The 21,788-nt window shown below is 31.9% G+C and overlaps 1 protein-coding gene across 1 annotated transcript; it reads right to left on the minus strand.

Moving 5' to 3' along the window:
• Positions 1-318: 318 nt before the first annotated feature.
• LOC127736904 (uncharacterized) lies at positions 319-15,690 on the minus strand. The gene is made up of 6 exons (XM_052247468.1): positions 15,618-15,690; positions 9,893-9,934; positions 8,957-9,079; positions 7,373-7,471; positions 4,941-5,033; positions 319-1,008 (listed from the first exon to the last, which is right to left on the minus strand). The coding sequence occupies exons 1-6, from the start codon at positions 15,688-15,690 to the stop codon at positions 920-922; spliced, it is 519 nt and encodes a 172-aa protein (XP_052103428.1). The 3' UTR covers positions 319-919.
• Between the last annotated feature and the right edge of the window lie 6,098 nt (positions 15,691-21,788).

The raw sequence follows: 21,788 nt of genomic DNA on the forward strand, positions 1-21,788 counted from the left end.
ATTTGACATACACAAACATACACACATACAAACATAAGATGTCGCTTATTATTTTCTTCATTCAACATTGAATGTATTAATTAATTTACAGTATGGCATGTAACAATTATACATAAATCTATCAAAGGAATAGATGTTTAAAAGGGAGATTAAATTGAATATTTATATCATTAATGTTAGAGTTATTTCCCCTTTACTGTATAGTGACAGTATAATTTATTTTAAACAAATTTATCAAGATGAATATCTCTTATATTCTTCACTATTTATATAGGAATATGTAATTCACGACTGATATAAAACACTTTTTTCTTCAGCAATTATCTTTTACATTTATATCTATCTATTGAAATTAATAAAAAGCTGGACATTATTCAAAAATAAATTAAATGATGTAACTGACGAAACAAGATTGATTAAGTTCCCTCTTTCAATTTCTTTTTCATTTTTTCATCTACATAAAAATCTTTATAAGTGTTTTGCAAAATCCTCATTCATAATTTTGTAAAATAAAATTAATGTTTGAACTTCCCGTCTGATCTATAACTTTTCCCATCCCGTTTCTAAATAGAGTGATTGAGTGCTAGCATAGCTTGTTAGACCAGTGACAATACGTGCTGCTTCCAGTTGTAATTTTTCTAATCTTTCAGAATTCAATTTTCCGCAACTTATATACATATACTGATAGAAAACAAGAGACACATATTGATATTTGGATAAAAATTAAATGGACTTACCTGTTTCACGAAAATAATTTAACACATTTTAAATAGTTTGTTTCATCTAAAATAGTGTTTGATCAATTATTAAAGAAAGTTGTTCCTCACATTTTGCTTAAACGTAACATGACAAATGCCTGGTCTTCCTTCTTATAAATCATAATAAAAACTTTAAATATGATCACTTTCACCATTATCTGTCAGTGCGTTAGTGTTTTGTACAGTTCTTCACAATCTGATGTACCATCACACTGGATCATTGGACTCAATTCAAGATTTATTTCTGCACCTGCAGAAAAAACAATAATAAAAACTCATATGTTAGTACTATCAAGACATCTCCATGAGTATACAAAACTTTGATTTTTGCTTGGATGAACATTTAATGCAACAATACAAATGAGAGTTTTAGCTAGCTTTAAAACCAGGTTTAATCCATCGTTTTCTACATAAGGAAATGTCTGTACCAAGTCAGGAGTATGACAGTTGTTTTCCATTCGTTTGATGTGTTTGGGCTTTTGATTTTCCATTTGATCAAGGACTTTCCGTTTTGAATTTTCCTTGGAGTTCGGTATTCATGGTATTTTTGCTATGTTACTTTTTTCTCACAAATGATTATTTACCTTAATAAACTGTTAACACAGAGATATGTCTCTCCTATTTGTTATTTTGATAATGCAAATGTTGAAATTAAAATAGCAATACTTTAACATGTATTAAAGTTATGCAAATATTCAAAGTCAATGAACCATAACTGAAGGTACAGGGCTAAACAATCTCCATGGAAATGAGATGTGCCAATGCTAATACAACTGTAAACCAAATACCATTGACTTTTCATAAGTCGTTCCCTTTAAACAAACCTAAACACAAACAATAACTTGTAAACTATGTAAAAGTTTCAAAGTCAATGAACCATAATTAGGGGGTGGGGCTTTATAATCTCCATGGAAATGAAACTGGCAAAAGCCAATACATTTGCATACCGAATATCATTGACTTGACATTAGTGGTTCATCTTAAACTGACCTAATCACAAACTAATACATGTAAACTAAGCAAAAGTTTCAAAGTCAATAGACCATGATTGAGTGGGCGGGGCCAAATAATCTCCATGGTAATGAGATGTGCCAATGCTAATACAACTGCATACCAAATATCATTGACCTACCACTAGTGGTCCCCGTAAACTGACCTAATAACAAACTAATACATGTAAACTAAGCAAAGTTTCAAAGTCAATAGACCTTGACTGAGGGGGCAGGGCCAAATAATCTCCATAATAATGAGATGTGCCAATGCTAATACAACTGTATACCAAATATCATTGACCTACCACTAGTGGTTCCCCCTAAACTGACCTAATCACAAACTAATACATGTAAACTAAGCAAAGTTTCAAAGTCAATAGACCTTGACTGAGGGGGCGGGGCCAAATAATCTCCATGGTAATGAGATGTGCCAATGCTAATACAACTGCATACTAAATATCATTGACCTACCACTAGTGGTTCACCATGAACTAGACCTAATCACAAACTAATACATTGTTGACGCCGCTGACGCCGGAAACAGCATACTTATGTCTCGCTTTTTGACTCCATCAAGGCGAGACAAAAAGCATTATTTCTAATTCCTTGTAGATATACATCTTAATTTAAAGCACACCATCAACGTTTTACATAAAATACATTTATGCAACCAAATCCATTCAGGATTCCTATTATAAGTAAACAAATCGATAGCCTTAACTTTTGCAGTGCATGATGGGAATACAATATTTATTCAAATCACCCCAAAATTTATTAGCAAACAGCTGAAAATAGTAAGTTGACCATCAATGTGTTAATGAATAGCAGATCATATATGTTTTTCATGATATGTTTTGTTATAGATTAAGCCTTTAGTTTTCTGAATTGATTTCTTTTTACATTTTTCACGTCGTTTTTTGGTGGATAGTTGTCTCATTGGCAATCATACCACATCTCCTTATTTTTACATAGATGCCATATCACAGAAGGCTGCTGAATAAGTCGTTGGGTGCTTTTATATGAAATAATCAAATCTATGATATTATCGCTTTAGTAACACGTGTTCACGTTGAAAAATTGTCAGCGTGAAAAAGATTTTCAACACAAGTCACATTTAGTTTATAGGTTTATTGCGATCATTTTGCCATTAAAAAGATGACATGAAAACATTTGGTCGGCAAATTGTGCATTAATATTGTACTAACACTTGATACGGATTATACTTAGATGCATGTTTTTGTAATGTCTGACATATTTTGGAAATGCACGTTTCTTTAAAAATTTGTAACAAAATTCTTAAGAATAATTATAGGATTAAACACATTTTTTCTAGAGGTTATTGATGTGTAAACTAGGGCGATTAACTCACAAACTGAATAAAAGTCCGAATGACTTTTATGTTAAGTTTGTGAGTAAGCGACCCAGTTTACACATCAATAACCTCTAGAAAAAATGTGTTTAATCCTTATAATTCTTAAGCCAAACATTCGCATTTTTTAATGAACAATGTTTTGTTTATTGGCTACTATTTATCATCAAATGCACAATTGACATGTCGTAACTAATGAGTAAGCCGCCATATTGACTTTGTGACATCTATAACGATTCGATGTTCGATTAATGCTATAAAATTTAAAATGAAATAACACCTACCTCAAAAACTTCATGTTAATGAGATAGTATCCGAATTTGAAGCGTACAAGTAACGGAATAGTCATCAGCTTGAGATTTTTCATTCGTATGACGCGGGGTAAAGCCATGTTTTGCCATGACGTTAACCCGCCAAGATCATTCATGATATTTTGCGGAATTTTATTTTAATTTAATTTCATACAAAATTTCCAAGCTTTAATACATTATTTTTGTTATGTATTTGTTTTTTTAATCTCAATTTGCTTAGAACCCCTGGATCCCATGCATGAGTGTCGCGCATGAATAGATCATAGTGAAGGTTACGAAAGTAGTTTCGGCAACATGGTTTATCGAAGTTACGAAAGTAGTTTCGGCAACACGGTTTATCGAAGTATAAACCAAAGCAAAATAATCTAACGGACCAATCCGATTCAAGTATTTGTAGATATGCAAATCATATAAGAATTATCAATACATGTATATAGAATTCTGTTCATTACGTGCATCATTGACATGAACGAGAACTAAACAGGATATTCCAACCCTACTAATTGCTTACATCCACTTCATTTGAACTCTGACGAATATTTGTCTCATTAGAAATCATACCATATCTCCTTAATCTTATACTGTTTAATTATTACACATCATGAATTGCATTGGTACTGTCAGGAGGGGGAAATGTAAACAATGATAAATCTCGAAAATTGTTCCAGAGTAAACCGTCATTATATGAACATATCTGACCTGTGTTGCCTATAAACATCGTGGGAAATAAATATAAAAGCTGTGGGTTAAAACTGTAGGAAGAGTTGCGATCACGAACTAGGGTATGTATGTATTTTCCATGCTAAAATTTGAAAACAGTCTTAGTTCAACAACTTATATTTGAAGGACAGTTTCATTTAATTTGTTCAAAAAATAAATCCTCATGATATGCATGTATCCCCAGTCTTGTGTATGTTCACATACATTGCTAGACTGTAGATACTTTGCAACGATCACTCACATACCACTTATGCGGACAAACGTTATGTGGGGTAGACAATAGTAAAGTATGCCACTAACTTTAAAACTAAATTAAAAAAGTTTTGATTGTTGCAAAAGAATGGGTTCCATAAGAATGGGTTCCATTTGTTCTTTAATGAATGTTAAATAAAGTTTCTAATTTCTTAAGGTTAAATAGAGGCAATAGAAGTTTACCTATGTTTAAATTCACTAAATTCATTAAGAAGATACAAATGAAGGTAAACGAAACTTAATGAATCACATGAATTGCAACACGACAGGTGCCACATGTGGAGGAGGATCTGCTTACCCTTTTGGAGCACATGGTATTAGTTGCTCAGTTTTTTGGGGGTTTTTTTGTGTAATTTTTTGAAGACAATTGTGTGTCATTTCGTTGTTTTTCGTTATTTGTCAAGACGTTGTCGTCTCACTTTGACTCAAGGGTTTGATTGTCACTTTAATCTCTTTTTTGTCTTTTCTGTTTCATGATAATTCTACATACTTGTCCATTTTGGGGAATGGATAGGTACTATATACAGTTTATCATTACCTAATGTTCTCATTGGTACAACAGTATTCTTGTTTCCAGTGAATACATCATCAGTGCCGACATCAGGACTACCAATACTAGCCTGTACTCTCTCTGTAAGTAAAGATGGTCATTTGTTTGAAAACATAAATCCTTTTAACTAAATGATATTGTTTCTTATTAAATTGATTATGCATTTATAAGTCAAAAACGTGAATAGGCAATTGGTAATTTGAATATATTAAGGTTAAACTGTCATTATGATAGACGTTTTTATATCAAAGTCAACTTTTAAAAACTAGTGATCCTGATAATAACGTGCTCAATTGTACCAACCTTTATAATTTACCAGTTGTTTAAAATTGAGTTGGAAAGGAGAAATTCAAATTGGAAATTTAATTTTTGACACAATCACCTAAAACATATGATAATACAGTAAAATGCTTACGACCAATGAAATTGTTGGATTTAACGTTTCTTAATTGTGTATCTAGAAATGTATACTATCATTTTCTAAGTAAAGGATTATTCAGTTGGTAACTTACAATTCATATCAATTCTTTTTTTTTAATTATGTATGACCGCAACTGGACAAGTTTTTTTCTTGAAAGCGTTTTATTTTTTTAACAAAATAGATTGAAGTGAAAGAAACATGTTGATAACTTCAAGGTTTAGCAATCTTTAAAAAGACAAAACAAGTTTTTTAAAAAATCATAACAATAAAATATAACCTTATACTACCTTATATGCTTTCCAAATATCAAATAAGATCACTATTACGCATATACCTTAAAGGCATATAATTCTTTTAATTGAATTCCAATACTAGTATTTCAATTTTGGTTAACAACCTCGTACAAAGCAGAAAATTTTATGATTTGATAGAACTGTAAATTACAAAAATAGACTTCCTTTCTAAAACATGTCCTTTACCTTTAGCCATCATGTGACAAATGCTTGTCCAGAAGTCTTGATACACAAAACCAATCAAGTTTATCTGTCAATTGTCGTAACAGTGACCTAACACTTTGATGTTTTGGCGTCATTATCAATAACATTTTTCCCTTACATACTATCTTTCATGTATATAAATGTTATTAAAAGTGCAACTAGTGTAGATGTACCTCGTGAAATCACAGAGGAAAAAAAACATTGCACCTCAAATTTCTATATTTTTAACATTGACCTTAATATTGATATGGTTTCTTCTCCTTTAATATATTTTCCATTAACAAAGTTTTTTCGTTTTAACCAAACGATAAAATCTGGTTATTATCGGAACTAATTTTTCCCAAATAATTTCTAACTCCAGTAACAATGGCCTTAAAATTTGACTTATTGACCCATATATCAATAGGTGTCTTCTCCTCTCTATATCTTCCATTGAAATAATGTTTCGAATTAAATAAAAACGAAAAACTTTGATTTGATCTGGAAAAACTCACCAAAAATAACAGCCTTATAATTTTGTACGCCAGACGAGCGTTTCATCTACATCAGATTGGATTTAAATGAACATAATCTATGTTATAACGGTAAATTATAAAGTCAAGGATTTCGTTACAATGAATTACTTAAAACCTATACTAAATTCTTTCATAGATATGAAGATTTATATTTGAAGTTTATTCGTTCCTTATTACACATGGGATAGCACATTCTAATTGTTACAGTGATGTTATTTACCGAACCAGTAAATTTAGATATGATCCGTTTAAACGTATCGATCATTTAGGTAAACTTATTCTAAAGTGTTACACATTTAACCCTGTTATTAGATCTTTGAATATTGTATTTATCGATATAAATAAATATTTATTTTGTTATCGATAGATTAAAACCCAACTAAATATTATTGTTTTACACATATGTACATTCACTGTCCTACAATATTTCGATTCTTACATTTTGCACTGCACAGGTTCTTGTTTTTCTTTGACTGTTAATAATGTCTTTAAACTGAATCCTTTGGAAGTTGGTTTGTACGATTAATATTTTAGTCTTAGATACATTATTTTCTTATAAGATGTTAATGGTTTTGAACTAGCTTTCAGTAACTGTGCGCACTTCAGATTTGTGTCTTTTGTGTTTTATAAATTTGTGTTTTTGTTTTTGGGTTTTGCAATATATATTGCGTCATATTAGGATAAATGAATAAAACAATCTTTCGTACATGTCATCCTATAGCAATCGTTCACCCGTGTTTCCACTGTGGACGAAAATATGTTAGATATCAACTGTATATATGGTAATATGCATTACATTTGATAATTCTAATAGACTATTTTCATATTACTGACTTTTGACTTTATTTATATTTGTATTTTACCCCTCGCTTTCGCTATGGATAAAATAATTGAATATGAATGCCCAACCCATGGTTAAATGAAAACAAATCTACGGCTGCCATGAATTATTTCTGAATTTTATTGTGAACAAATTTGAAATATTACCTGGGTTTCCCGTCAGACGACCAGAAGGTACTAACAGAGATTCTGCATACCCTGCAATATTACCATTGTATTGATCTTTTGAATTTGGTCCTTGATACCCTTGAATACAATTACAATGAACATTGAAAGTGTAATACGAATATGAGTAAGATAACTGAAAGTATAATACGAATATGAGTAAGATAAGTGAAAGTATAATACGAATATCAGTAAGATAAGCTGAACTATGCACAGGTCACACATGACTATCATTACCTTATTTTAATATTAGTACTGTTTACATAATTCATCTTTTTTCTCTTTCATCTACCCAAGTGATTCACACGTCTTCTGGTAATTTGTCGTTTCGTTGCTGTCTCATTGACGTATATCAAACACACCCTTTTATTCATAAATGATGGGTAATGCTGATTGCTGTATATTATCATTAAATGGTAATGGTGGTCAGTTGAAAACACAATAAGAAAACATTCTTTCACGCATGGCTATGAACTTTTACTACAAAAGAGATGATTTTAGCTTCCCAATTGTGAACTTTCCATTTCTATGCAGCAACATTCCAGCAGCGCCTGCATACGGAGTATATATCTCCCAGCTGATACGATATTCCAAGCCTTGTATTTCCTATCATGATTTCCTTGATAGAAGGTTGCTGCTCATAAGGAAGCTATTAAACCAAGAATTCCAAGTGGTGAAGTTGAAATCGTCCCTTCGTAAATTTTACGGACGCCATCATGATTTGGTTAACCTTTATGGAATATCCGTTTCACAGATGGCAATGGATATGTTCCAATTGTCATAACTACAATCCCGTCCCCTTTTCCCCGAATGTGACTTACAGAATAAGACATCACAGGGTTTGTACTAACATGAGCAACACGACGGATGCCACATGTGGAGCAGGATCTGCTTACCCTTCCAGAGCACCTGAGATCACCCCCAGTTTTTGGTGAGATTCGTGTTGCTCAGCATTTGGCTTTCTATGTTGTGTTTTGTGTACTGTTTTTTTACATTTTGTCTTTTTCTTTTTTAGCCATGACGTTGTCAATTTATTTTTGACTTATGAGTTTGAATGTCCCTTTTGCATCCTTCGCCGCCTCTCTTTTATAGTATTTGAGTAAACAGACACATTGTGGTCGAACAATTAGTACAAATTCTCAAAAGAAAGTCTAGTTTTTATCCAGTTGGACTGCAGTTTCTGTTATTTTCAAGACGCTGAAGGTGAGCATAAAGTGTGACAAAGACGACAACAACGCATATGTGTATTTTTTTTTTTTTGTTGTGATCTCACTGACGAATACCCTAAACTTCACTTATATCTTAAATATGTGCTATGCAACCATAAAAAATGCAAGCTTTCATTTTTTGTAAATGTAAATTCTGGTTTTCTAGTTTACTTACAATTCTTGCAGTATAAATTTTAAAAAGTGTCCTGAATGCTTCGGGTATCAAAGTTATCTTAAATTGCGCTCTCCAATAGAAAACTTCATTCATTTTAGGGATATATGGATCTTATATGTTGGGAACTATGACGTAGGTAATGTTTTAGACTACAAAGAGCAAAATGCATTTAGAATATATCACCTGTTGTTTCTTGAACACAGCGATGTACACTTTGTTGGTGGTGTACACAACTCTGAGCAACAGCAACATCGTTGCTGTCACCATTATTTTCATATATGTCAGACTCGTCATCTTTCTTTATTTCTGCAATATAAATCCCAGTATTTTGAACTATTCAAAGTTACTTTGATGGCATGTTTGGAAAAGATTCATTCAAAATATTCTGATGCAGCAAGGAGATGATATGATATTTTTCAACAAAACAAAAGTGATGGCATATCTTTTTTCCGTTTTATGGACACTTGAAATTCAAACGAAATGTTTATGAGTTCAAGTCAAAGCTCTGCCTTATTTTGAAGAACATGCTATATGAAATAAAAATTTTAGAAGATAAAATGCACAATTGCTGGTTCAAAATTGGTATCGTATTTAGAACTATGATTCTAATTTTAATTTCAATTCTTATTATGTGTGGAAAATTTGCCAAACAATTAGGTATAAACTGGGATAAAGGACAATTCCAGTTGGTATATTGATTGATCATGGGCATGTAACTGATTCCAGGATGTTAACGTTGCCAGTTACCTGAAGAACAGCATTTAGGCAGAGTATTTTGAATATAGGATAAAAATGACAATTTTTTATACATCCTTGGCTTTCAAGTTTTTCGGTTTGAGCGTTCCTGGTGAATTGAATATAGAAAAGTGCTTTGGATACAAAATTATAAAGTGTAAACTTAATGTTTTACTGCTGGGTGAACTTTATTTACATCAGACCTTGTATGAGATGTGGCCTGTCTTGAAAGGATTAATTAAAGGCGATTCATTGCCTGTACTGCAAAATAAATTTAAGTAACAATTTTTTCTATTATATTATGTGTTTTTATACATGTTTTGATTATAGTTAAGCTAAGTAATTACAGATCTTTTATAAACAGCCATCAAACAGGAGACTGACCTGGTTTTTGTGGATTTCTGCATTTCAGCCAAATACATATCCCTGCTAAAAAAAAAATCATTGCAGAAAAATTCTATATATTTATATATGTTAATCAAACAAATAGCAACAATAAATAACATTTAGGAATTCAACTTGCCTTGCTTGTTTCAGATACTTCGTCCTTTCAAAAGGATTATTATTCATTTATTCACAATTATCCACCTGTAAGAAGGTCAACCCAATGCTGAAGACAGGTTTGAATAAGTATGCAACATGTTAGGGGTGCGATACTTACACACAAATTTCTCCAACAGAGTTATGAGGAACAACAATTGAAATCAACACAATCAACATACGTTTTACTGTCACCATCACGAATTGGTTGACCGATACGATGTGTCGTGTCTCATGTTTTAGCGGCCATATATTTTTTGTTACCATCTGTAATTTTACCAACAGTTTCCTATTCCTGATTGTGACATTTTGACTGAATGTGAATTCGCAAGGTGGATGATGCATGCATAGCAGGTGACTAATACCCTGTAGATGCACCTGGTCTCGATCCTTTTAGAGTTCTTGCGACTACCTCGATGTTTGTTTGTAATCTTGATTTGTCTCTTCTTGAACAGATCAAAAAATTTTAAACGACTGAAGTTGGCCCAAAACCACAATTTTTACAGATTTGTCTCTTCTTAATTATATAAACAGATAAAAAAATTATAAACGCCTGAAGTTGGCACAAAACCACAATTTTGACAGATTTTGATAAGTTTTTAATATTTATGTAAGGACATGGGTAACCAAAATTATGTTGGAACAAAAGCTATGTACATGTATTTTCTTTCGGATGTAAATTAGTAAATGTTGGTTAGCGACGTCCTTCGGCGGTGCAAAATTGGCCAAAAACTGTATCAAATGTCTCCAACAGCAATTGTACAGCGCTGAATAGCATTTTAATTTAATGGAAATATGTGAAATTGTGAAACAATATTTTACGTTTATGTTTTAGGCTCTCTGGTATTAAATTTTCAGTAGGATTGGACAACTTTTAAATGTTGACCCTGTGAGTGAAACAATTATAAGGGAAATTGTCCCTACCGCTTTGAAAAAAATACCAATAAAGTATAATTATGAGGTTTCCTAGTTTATATAGAGTCTGGCATCATTATTAAAACTTTTATCAATCAAGAAAAAAATTGCTTCCAAACCAACCTTAAATTTTGAGTAAACAAAAATAAATGCCATAAATGGTCTTTTTTGTTCAAATAAGTATGATTAAAAGGATTAAGAAAAAATCTATTTTTATCTGTCATTTTTCCACTTATATCTTCCATCTGTCGATCACAGTTTGTGTCAAATCAGCAAGGGTAACTATAACTACTATCCAGAAATCATTCGTCCAAGAATCTATTTTTAGTAACAGTCACGTTTCCCTCTTTCATTTATCATCCATTTTTATATGTATTGTTTCAATTATTCAAGAGAAACACTAGTTACCACCCGACAACCATTTGAATTCAACGATGTCAAACGGTTATATAGTGTATCGTATCACTCAGTAATACTTAAAAATATGCGGACATCAAACAACTCTTAAATTATTGATATGAACATATGTATGTTGATAATATGTATTCAATCTATGATTTGACAAGGTGTTTTTTCATTGGAATTCTGAATGGGCAAAACGTTCAAGATAAGCAGAGTAAAGTCTGATTACATCATACTTGAACTTTAATAGAATTAACATGTGAAATCATTAAATTAAGCACTTTAATTAAAATAATATTTCTTTTTTTTGTATGAAAACATAAAAAAAAATATTCCCTTAAAATTTCTTTTTTTTCCATTTTTTCTTAATTTATTTACTTTTTACTATTCCAATATGGTAAAAGTTACTTTATATATTTCTTACCTGCAATGATAACGATGATAATAAAAGCAAGTATGACAGAAACCACAATGGCATCAGTTTCCCATGAACCTGAACCGTCGTCTGATAAAAAATACAGATCTAGTAAGTTTTGATTTTATTACACCAAAAATACATCTCTCCCTTTTTCTAGTGTTTGTTACAAAAACTACTTTGAATTGCATCGTCAACTAAATGCATAAAAACTAGAAAAATCTACTTTTCAATAATTAAAAATTTTACCATTATGAAAATTATAAATAGAACTGTAAAACATTTTGATTAGCACACAGAAAATTGCATTTAACAATGTCCTGAAAAAGACAAATATGTGCAAATTCAAATGTTTTGCCCAACAGGTTAAACAGTACTGAAATAAACTATTGACACGGATGAACGTCTCATCTGTGCATTATCTTGTTAGTATAATGCACATGTTGAAACTTTACAGTCGAAAAAAGATATAACAAGCATTCTGAGAGTATTGCATGGCAATAAATAGTCCCCTACCGGTTAAAAATTAATTGTACTGGAACAAAATGCTAACTTGATCTATAACTTGTCATGGTGTAAACTATATAACAAATATCAAGTCAATATCTTCAAGCATGACGAAAAAAAGTGTGGAAAACTGATAATTTAAGTGAATTTTCTAAGTCCAAGGACCATAACTCTGCAAAAAATCATCAAACTGAAACAAAATTCAAACTTGGTCTGTAACTTGTCATGATAAAACTATATACCAATTATCAAATCAATATCTTCAAGCATGACGAAAAAAAGTGCGGAAAACTGATTATTTGAGTGAATTTTCTAAGTCCAAGGACCATAACTCTGCACAAAATCATCAGACCGGAACAAAATTCGAACTTGATCTGTAACTTGTCATGATAAAACAATGTACCAATTATTAAATCAATATCTTCAAGAATGGTGAAAAAAATGGCGGAAAACTGAATATTTGAGTGAATTTTCCAAGTCCAAGGACCATAACTCTGCACAAAATTATCAGACCGGAACAAAATTCGAACTTGATCTGTAACTTGTCATGATAAAACAATATACCAAATATCAAATCAATATCTTCAAGCATAAAGAAAAAAAATGTGGAAAACTGATTTGCCACACTGACAGAGGGACAGACAGACGGACGGAGTGCAAACCTTAAGTCCTCTTCGACTTCGTCGGTAGGGGACTAATAACAAATAAAACTCCAAGGTAAATTCAACTAGAGGCTCTAAAGAGCCTGTGTCGCTCACCTTGGTCTATGTGCATATTAAACAAAGGATTCATGACAAAATTGTGTTTTGGTGATGGTGATGTGTTTGTAGATCTTACTTTACTGAACATTCTTGCTCCTTACTATTATCTCTATCTATAATGAACTTGGCCCAGTAGTTACAGTGGAAAATATTTTGTAAAAATTTACAAAAATTTACAAAATTTATGAAAATTTTAAAAAATTGACTATAAAGGGCAATAACTCCTTAAGGGGTCAATTGACAATTTTGGTCATGTTGACTTATTTGTAGATCTAATTTTGCTATACATTATTGCTGTTTACAGTTTATCTCTATCTATAATAATATTCAAGATAATAACCAAAAGCTGCAAAATTTTCTTAAAATTACCAATTCAGGGGCAGCAACCCAACAACGTGTTGCCTGATTGGTCTGAAAATTTCAGGGCAGATAGATCTTGACCTAATGAACAATTTTATCCTCATCAGATTTGCTCTAAATGCTTTGGTTTCAGAGATATGAGCCAAAAACTGCATTTTACCCTATGTACTATTTTTTAGCCATGTCGGTCATCTTGGTTCGTGGGCGGGGTCATCGGACACATTTTTTAAACTCGATACCCTAATGATGATTGTGGACAAGTTTGGTTAAATTTGTCTTAGTAGTTTCAGAGGAGAAGATTTTTGTAAAAGATTACAAAAATTTACGAAAAATGGTTAAAAATTGACTATAAAGGGCAATAACTCCTTAAGGGGTCAACTGACCATTTTGGTCAAGTTGACTTATTTGTAGATCTTATTTTGCTGAACATTATTGCTGTTTACAGTTTATCTCTATCTTTAATAATATTCAAGATAATAACCAAAAACGGCAAAATTTCCTTAAAATTACCAATTCAGGGGCAGCAACCCAACAACGGGTTGTCCGATTCATCTGAAAATTTCAGGGCAGATAGATCTTGACCTGCTAAATACTTTTACCCCGTGTCAGATTTGCTCTAAATGCTTTGGTTTCAGAGATATAAGCCAAAATCTACATTTTACCCCTATGTTCTATTTTTAGTCATGGCGGCCATCTTGCTTGGTTGGCCGGGTCACCGGACACATTTTTTAAACTAGAAACCCCAATGATGATTGTGGCCAAGTTTGGTCAAATTTGGCCCCGTAGTTTCAGAGGAGAAGATTTTTGTAAAAGTTAACAACGACGGACGACGACGACGACGGACACCAAGTGATGAGAAAAGCTCACTTGGCCCTTTGGGCCAGGTGAGCTAAAAAGGGGAAGTCCATAAAAACAAAAACAAAAATCAAACGGTCGACTTTATCAACCAACTGGGAATATCTGTCATATTCCTGACTTGGTACAGGCAATTTCCGAAGAAAATGATTGAGCGGAGGCCTGCAGGGCCAACGGCCATTATTTCCTGGGAATAGACAGTTATTTGGACTTTGGCTAACTTAAAATACACCTTAAATATTACAAATGAATCTTCTGGGTATAATATTTTAAAGAATTTTATTTCATTTTGTAATGGTTTTCTTTTCATTTCCCCCGTGTTGTACCAGATTATTCGCAGGCAAAAGTTTCCTGCATGCAGGCATAACCAAAAAAGTGATGGCAACTGGTTGCTTAATTTCAGAGAGAGAATATGGAATTGATAATGGTAACACGTTCACGTAGTGACGGGGTCATTAACATATCAAGTATTATGTCTTGAAGTTTTGTAGTACTTGTCAAATATGGTTTTATTTTGGGAATGTTTCTCGAATCTTTATTTATCCTATATATATCCCATTTTTCCAAATTAAAATAACTATTGTGACCATCTCCAACCTTAACATTATCTATTATAACAATTCTTATCTTGTCTTGATCGCCCTGAAAATATTTCTTTAGTAATTAATAGCTTAAAGTACAGAAGTTCATATTGCCAATAAATAAAACCAAAAGGGTTACACATGTTAATTCACAGCTAAGGCCAAAACAATATATGCATAAAAATAAGGAGCTGTGGTAAGATTACCAATGAGACAATTATCTACAAGATATCAAACGACGTAGATGTAAGCAGCTATATGTCACCGTACGGTCTTCAACAATGAAAATAACCCATACCGTATAAGCTATAGAAGGTCCCGATATGACACAATGTAAAACAATTCAAACGGGAAAACCAACGGCACGATTTATGATAAAACAATAAATGAAAAACTAGTATGACAGACAGCAACCAACCACACCCATTGAATTACAGGCTCCTAGCTTGTTGCCTGCCGAATGGCAGAAAAGCATATGGTAGGAAAGTAGGTAAAATGATTTTATTTTGAAAACTACTTGTAAACATGGTAAACAGGGAAAGATATAATATTGATTTTACTTTAACGGTGCTTTAACAAAAAATCTTGACATTAACAGTGCAAAGTACCCATATAATATATTAGGGTGTGCAGGAAAAATTTAGAGTAGATAGGTAGACAGGATCAGAACTATATTTGTTGGCCGAATAAGAACTCTTTTCTACTTATTTCTCTCATGTTTGTCAAATTTCTGATTAGTTGGTTTCCTTTAAAGCTGCAATTATTTAACGTACCTCTATTTTTGTCATGTGATGTGTTCCTTTGGCAAGTACAATTTTCACTTGAAGGGTCACAATATGTTTCCATACTATGGAGAGAAAAGTTCACCTCACAAAAGCACAGGTTGTTTTCTTTAGAGTTTGTTACATAAGTCAGTTGCCCTTTTTCTGTGCAGTTGCGTTTATGTTTTGGCATGTCTATTTGATTGGATCTGTAAATCGTATCCGTATAATACATAGCAGGACAAGGAACTGAGGTTACTTGCATTTTCTTTTCCCATTCAATACACACTGGACAGTCACCTTAAAATAAAATTAAAATCTTCAGAAAGATTTTCATCCTGATATATAAATAGGCATTGGCACTTTTCAAAACAAATTGTATTTAGAACTTTTTATCAAAAAACGAAGAAATAAGTTTTCAATCGCGATCATAATACTACAATTGCAAACCAAGACTGTTTTTTTTATCATGTGATAATTGTTAAAAGGTAAAAACAATGTAAGTCTGTGTATAAGTACATTGCGGGAAAATGAAAAAAAAAATCAATTATGTCCTGGCTATATATACTGTATATTTTCATCAAAAAGACTATTTCATCCAAGTTAAGTAAAATTCTTTGAAAGTTTGACAATCAGTTTTTTAAGGATAAGAGTTATTGATGTTTGAAAAGATTTAACCTTATACTGTATCTAAACTTTAACAACAAAACACTAACTACTGTAAAAAACAGCAAAAATGGGATAAACATTATTTTTCCTTCAGTACCAAGAGCACAACCACCCCTTCTTAATTCAAATAGCCCTCCACCTAGAGGTTATCAAAATACCAAAGAACAATGAAATTATTTGTATATCTCAATTTTACTGTCTGTAGAACCTTTCTTTTTATTACTGATTTCAATACCATAAGCAAAATCATAAAGCAGTCATGATAATAATGAGTAAAGGGCAATAGTTTTTTTATGGAATTTATTGGTGGTTATGTAATGTCTGCATGTGTTGTATTACTCATAATTTTTGCAGTTCACAGTTTCTGTATATCTATTATAATTTTCAAGGTAATAATCAAAATATTAAAAATTGTCAAAAATCTTAATTAAAGCACAACAACTCCTAGATGGAGTTGTCTGATGGTTTCAGTCATATTGGTATTTTCGTATATCTTGTATTACTGGTCTTTTTGCTGCCAGTTTCCGCCTTTAAGGATGTTCGCTCCTCTTGTTTTTGATTTTTTTGTCAGATATTCAGAATGCTCTGGTTTTATCCATGTTTTTCCATAAAGAAATTTTGTCCACTAACCCCTACTTTTCTTTTCATAATTTTATTACATATAGTTAAAAAAGCCATATTTGAAAATCTTATAAAATCCTTGTTATTTTTTCAATGTTTTTGAAAGAAAAAAGGTGCCAATGTTAAATGTAAGAAAAATCTAGAGAGAATCATTTCCCGCCAAATTTTCAATAGCTTATATCTCGAAAACAAGCACACGGACCCTACATTTTTTTCTGCTTTTTTAGTTCCTTCATTTATATACTATCAATTTATGACAGTCTTTCAAAAAGCTTGTTATTTTGAAACAGAGTAGCGAACATCCTTAAGTTACAGTTTCAGCGATAAATGTCATTTACAAAAACTCATAAAACAAGTCAGTTGATGTTTTCAGTCATGTAAAGTGATTAAAGATCTTGAATTGCTGATCATGTTCTTTCCAGTTTCTTTCTCAAATATAGTTTTCACAATAATAAACAACCATTTTAGTCTTGGACGCATGATTTTATTTATTAGTTATTATTTGCTTTGAACTAGATGTCAGTAACTGCAAGTACTCTCAGATCTGTACGTAGTGTCTTTTTGTTATGGGGATGTATAAGTACCCTGCCACGTCCACTCTGTGTTTTTGTTAGATGTATTTCTGCTTTGTATCGATCTGATGTGTAAGCCCTTTTCAACTGATTTTTATAGTTTGTTCTTATGTTGTACTGTTACATCACTGTCCCAGGTTAGGGGGCGGGTTGGCACGCCTTCAAACTAGTTTAACCCCATAACATTCTGTATGTGCCTGTCCAAAGTCAGGAGCCTGTAATTCAGTGGTTGTGGTTTGTTGCTGTATATCATATTTGTTTTTCGTTCATTATTTTGTACATAAATAAGGCTGTTAGTTTTCTCGTTTGAATTGTTTTACATTTGTCATTTCGGGGCCTTTTATAGCTGACAATGCGGTATGGGGTTTACTCATTGTTGAAGGCCGTACGGTGACCTATAGTTGTCTGTGTCATTTGGTCTCTTGAGGAAAGTTGTCCTATTGGCAATCATACCACATCTTCTTATTTTTATAAAAAAAGATTTCAATCATATTAATATTTTTGAAGATCTTGTTTTGCGGATCATTTTTCGTTGAACATTTTTGTTGCTTACAGTTTCTGTCTACATATAAAAGTAAATGTTGTTAAGATAATATAATATGTGAAACCACTTAATTGTGTACAGCAAACGTTATTTCAGGGCAATTACTCCCAGAATTAGTTTTCTGATTGTTCTGTAAGTAATACAGATCGATTTTTATTTTTATGTGTACAGACGTACAATTCAACTCAGAACTCAATTTTAAAAGTGTATTGATGTACGTGTACTGTTAATACGTAAAACGATAATTCCCCATTCAATGGTTGCACGATATACGAATTGCATACCTACTCTTTGTCTCAGTCGTCCAGTAGCGGATAAAGATAGTTTTATAAATAGCAAAAGATGCAAAATTTGGTAAATGTTTTTATCGAAATGCAATAACTATATAAGGAGTTGTATTGATGAATTCAATCATATGTTGAATTCTTTGTAGATCTTGTAATGCTGATAATTCATGGTTCAATATTAAAGTAAAAAAAAAAACCTTCATTTGTCAAAATTAGTCTGTAAAAAGTAAAATAACAAAAATACCAAACTCAAAGGAAAATTCAAAACAGTAAGTTCCCTATCAAATGGCAAAATCAAAAGCTCAAACACATCAAACGAATGGAAAACAACTGTCATATTCCTGACTTGGTACAGGCATTTCTTTATATGGAAAAGGGTGGATAAAATCCTCTCAGTTGTATGACAGTCGCATTGAATTCCGGTGAAAAACACTGATGAAAACTTGGTTCAAGACAACTGTTAATTGACACAATCAAAGTTTTGGTCAACGATTTTTTTAAATAAAAGTCGGGAAAGAAATTCAATGTTTGAAAAATTATAAGGCTCACATTTATATCCTAAAGTACGATAGAATTTCTCGTTCACTATGTCTTCTATTTATGAACCAACCAGCAACATTAATATGTATTGACAACAATAAGAGCAACAATTATAAGGAGTCAATTGACTGTTTCAGCCATATAAGTGTAAGTCTAGATCTTGTATTGCTGATTAGTTTATCTGTGTACAGTTTCTGTCTATCTGCTAGAACGGAAGAAATGGATACACATTTTTGATTAGGGTCAATAACTCCTACATATGGATTGGCGTCAGATACTCAGATAACTAGTTTAATACATGTACTTGTTTTTGAGCGGAATGTATGTTACTATACATGTTAATGCCTCTAGCTATGCATGAACAATTTTCCCTACATTTAAACAAAAACCACTATTCATTCGAGAATTTCAACTTGGGACGCACAAAATTTAAAAAGTTTTATTTTCATTTTTTATAGCACTAGTTCGATGTCCCTGCTGGTGGGCTAATAGTCCTGAAAGTATCATCAGCCCAGTAGTCAGTACTTTGGTACTAACATGATTGTTAACTTAACTCCTAAACTGTCCGTTTATAAACTGGTAAAATATTAAGAAACTAAGGTTCCAACTCCCTTAGGCAAAGATGAACTTAGATTGATTTGGCTATTATTTTTAGGTCCATTTTTGTCATTAGGCTCTTCAACTGTTTCGGTTCTTATACATCCTTGGCTTTCAAAATTTTGGTTTTGAGCGTCCTTGATGAATGTAAATCTAGAGAAGTGTTCAGGCGTATAAAATGTATATAGTCTTATTTTTATTTCATTTAAAGAAATTATAACATAAAATTTTAATACAATTTGAAAAGCAAATGAAAAAAAAAAAACATTCATTAATACTTACCAGGTACAAAAGACTTTGCATCATTACATATCAACACAAACTTGTTCCAGTCCGGAAAATGAGGTAAACAGTGTCGTCTTTCAACTGTACAGTTGTTTCGTAGTGATGGGCATTTATAACAATACAAACCCTATACATAAAATATACATACGAATATACAAACATATGATGATAATGTCTAAAGTTCTTAAAATTAAAGTAAGATAATCTGTATTAAAGGAGTAGAAAATAATCTGTATATAGCAACTGTGTTACTGTAGCTAATTTATTCTAAATGAATTATGTGTGCTTATTGTCAGAAATTCTGCCTCATTCTCCTTGTTTTTTTCATACAGAATACAATAGTTTAAATGGTGATCTTTCTCACATTATCACAGTATATTAGAGTACAATGTATATCATTATATAAAACTTACGATTATGAATACCGATAGCATCAAAATTAAAGTAGCCATGGTCTAATATACCTGAAAACAGAAACATTCCTAAATAAAACCAGTGGTAAATTAAAAAAAAACATCTTTAGCTGAAGATACCGTTTGAAAGAAGCTGACTGTTAATTCTAGAACTTATTAGAGATTTAAAATCAGGCACCTTAAATTTGTGAGGTAAAAGCTCTGTTTAGACTGAACGTTTTCCATTCAAACCTAGGTCACAAAAAACACTGATGAAAACTTGGTTAAAGACAACTGTTAATTGACACAATCAAAGTTTTGGTCAACGATTTTTTTAAATTAAAGTCGGGAAAGAAATTCAATGTTTGAAAAATTATAAGGCTCACATTTATATCTTAAAGTACGATAGAATTTCTCGTTCACTAAGTCTTCTGTTTATGAACCAACCAGCAACATTAATATGTACCTTATTGTGCAGAATATGCGATACTGTGCAGATAAGGAGAAAAAATATTAAAAAATCTTAAGATTTGTGCAACGATACTAATTTAAGATGGTAATATACGAAGATGATGGTATAGAATCGTGTTGACAAATATTTTGGCTGAACAAATCGCCTTCGTCAGTGTCAATGTAATTTGTCACATGTATACCTTGCAATGATTATAAATACCAAATATAGTTGCATTATTTCTCATAATAAGGTAAAAACTCACCTGATTTAAAAAAAAAGAGTATTGTTTTTAAGTGTCATTATACCGTGAAAAGTAGGTCAAGGACGACCGGTTTGTGCCAAAGGCAACGTCATACCTAAATGCATATATATACCATATTTTGACCATCCGGGTCTTCTAACTTCTTTAATATGAAGCTTTACACAAAAAGCATACACTGTCATCACTGAAGAATGCACTAGATAAATTTACTTGAACTGTGGATGGATGATTAAAGCTGTTAATTTTCTCTATGACAACATGTATGTACATTTCTACATTACATTTATCGAAATAGTGTAGGTTTTCCTATCGGCACCAATTGTGCCCTTTAAATAGCAGACGTGTTCCTATATCACAATTTATGGTCATACTCAGTAAATATACGTCTAAAACCCGTTAAACAGAAAAATAAAATATAACATTTACCCTGACATTAATGACGCTTTTTCTTTAAATAATCAAGGACTTTCTGTAAGTACCGATATAGACAATAATTATTCCACAAGTAAAAGCCATTAAATTGTTCTATTAATTTGAATTTAGACAGAGCTTTTCTGTCTTTTGCACAGAAAATATGATTCATAACAATACAGGAACACTAGGCTTGTAAAGATGCACAATTACTACCCATAGGAAAAAAAACTTTCAACTTGTTGATAAATTTTATTGTCAAAAGGTCCATTTGAAGCACGAATTGGTCTTTAACATGGAAATTGAATTTCTGGACATAATGATTATTGTGTTACTCTGATTTTGTTAATCAGCAGAGGATGATTGAAGTTGCCTGATACATAAGTAAAACAGATATAGTATCCTAGAGCACTGTCCATGGGTGTCTCATTCAGATAAACTCTTAAATGCCATGTGAAATTAACAAGCATTATGTTGGTTATGCATATGAAATACAATGTCCCATACAGGCAGTGATTAAGACACCTGTAAACTACTGTTGCCTTTTAT

This window comes from Mytilus californianus, unplaced genomic scaffold (genome assembly GCF_021869535.1).
Source record: "Mytilus californianus isolate M0D057914Y unplaced genomic scaffold, xbMytCali1.0.p SCAF_4, whole genome shotgun sequence".
NCBI lineage: Eukaryota > Metazoa > Mollusca > Bivalvia > Mytilida > Mytilidae > Mytilus > Mytilus californianus.

Coding starts and splice junctions, on each gene's coding strand:
- LOC127736904 (XM_052247468.1), bottom strand. CDS start 15,690: ATGGAAACATATTGTGACCCTTCAAGTGAAAATTGTACTTGCCAAAGG. Junction 9,080..9,892: donor CAGAAATCCACAAAAACCAG/GTCAGTCTCCTG, acceptor TTTATATTGCAG/AAATAAAGAAAGATGACGAG. Junction 7,472..8,956: donor CTGTGTTCAAGAAACAACAG/GTGATATATTCT, acceptor ATTGTATTCAAG/GGTATCAAGGACCAAATTCA.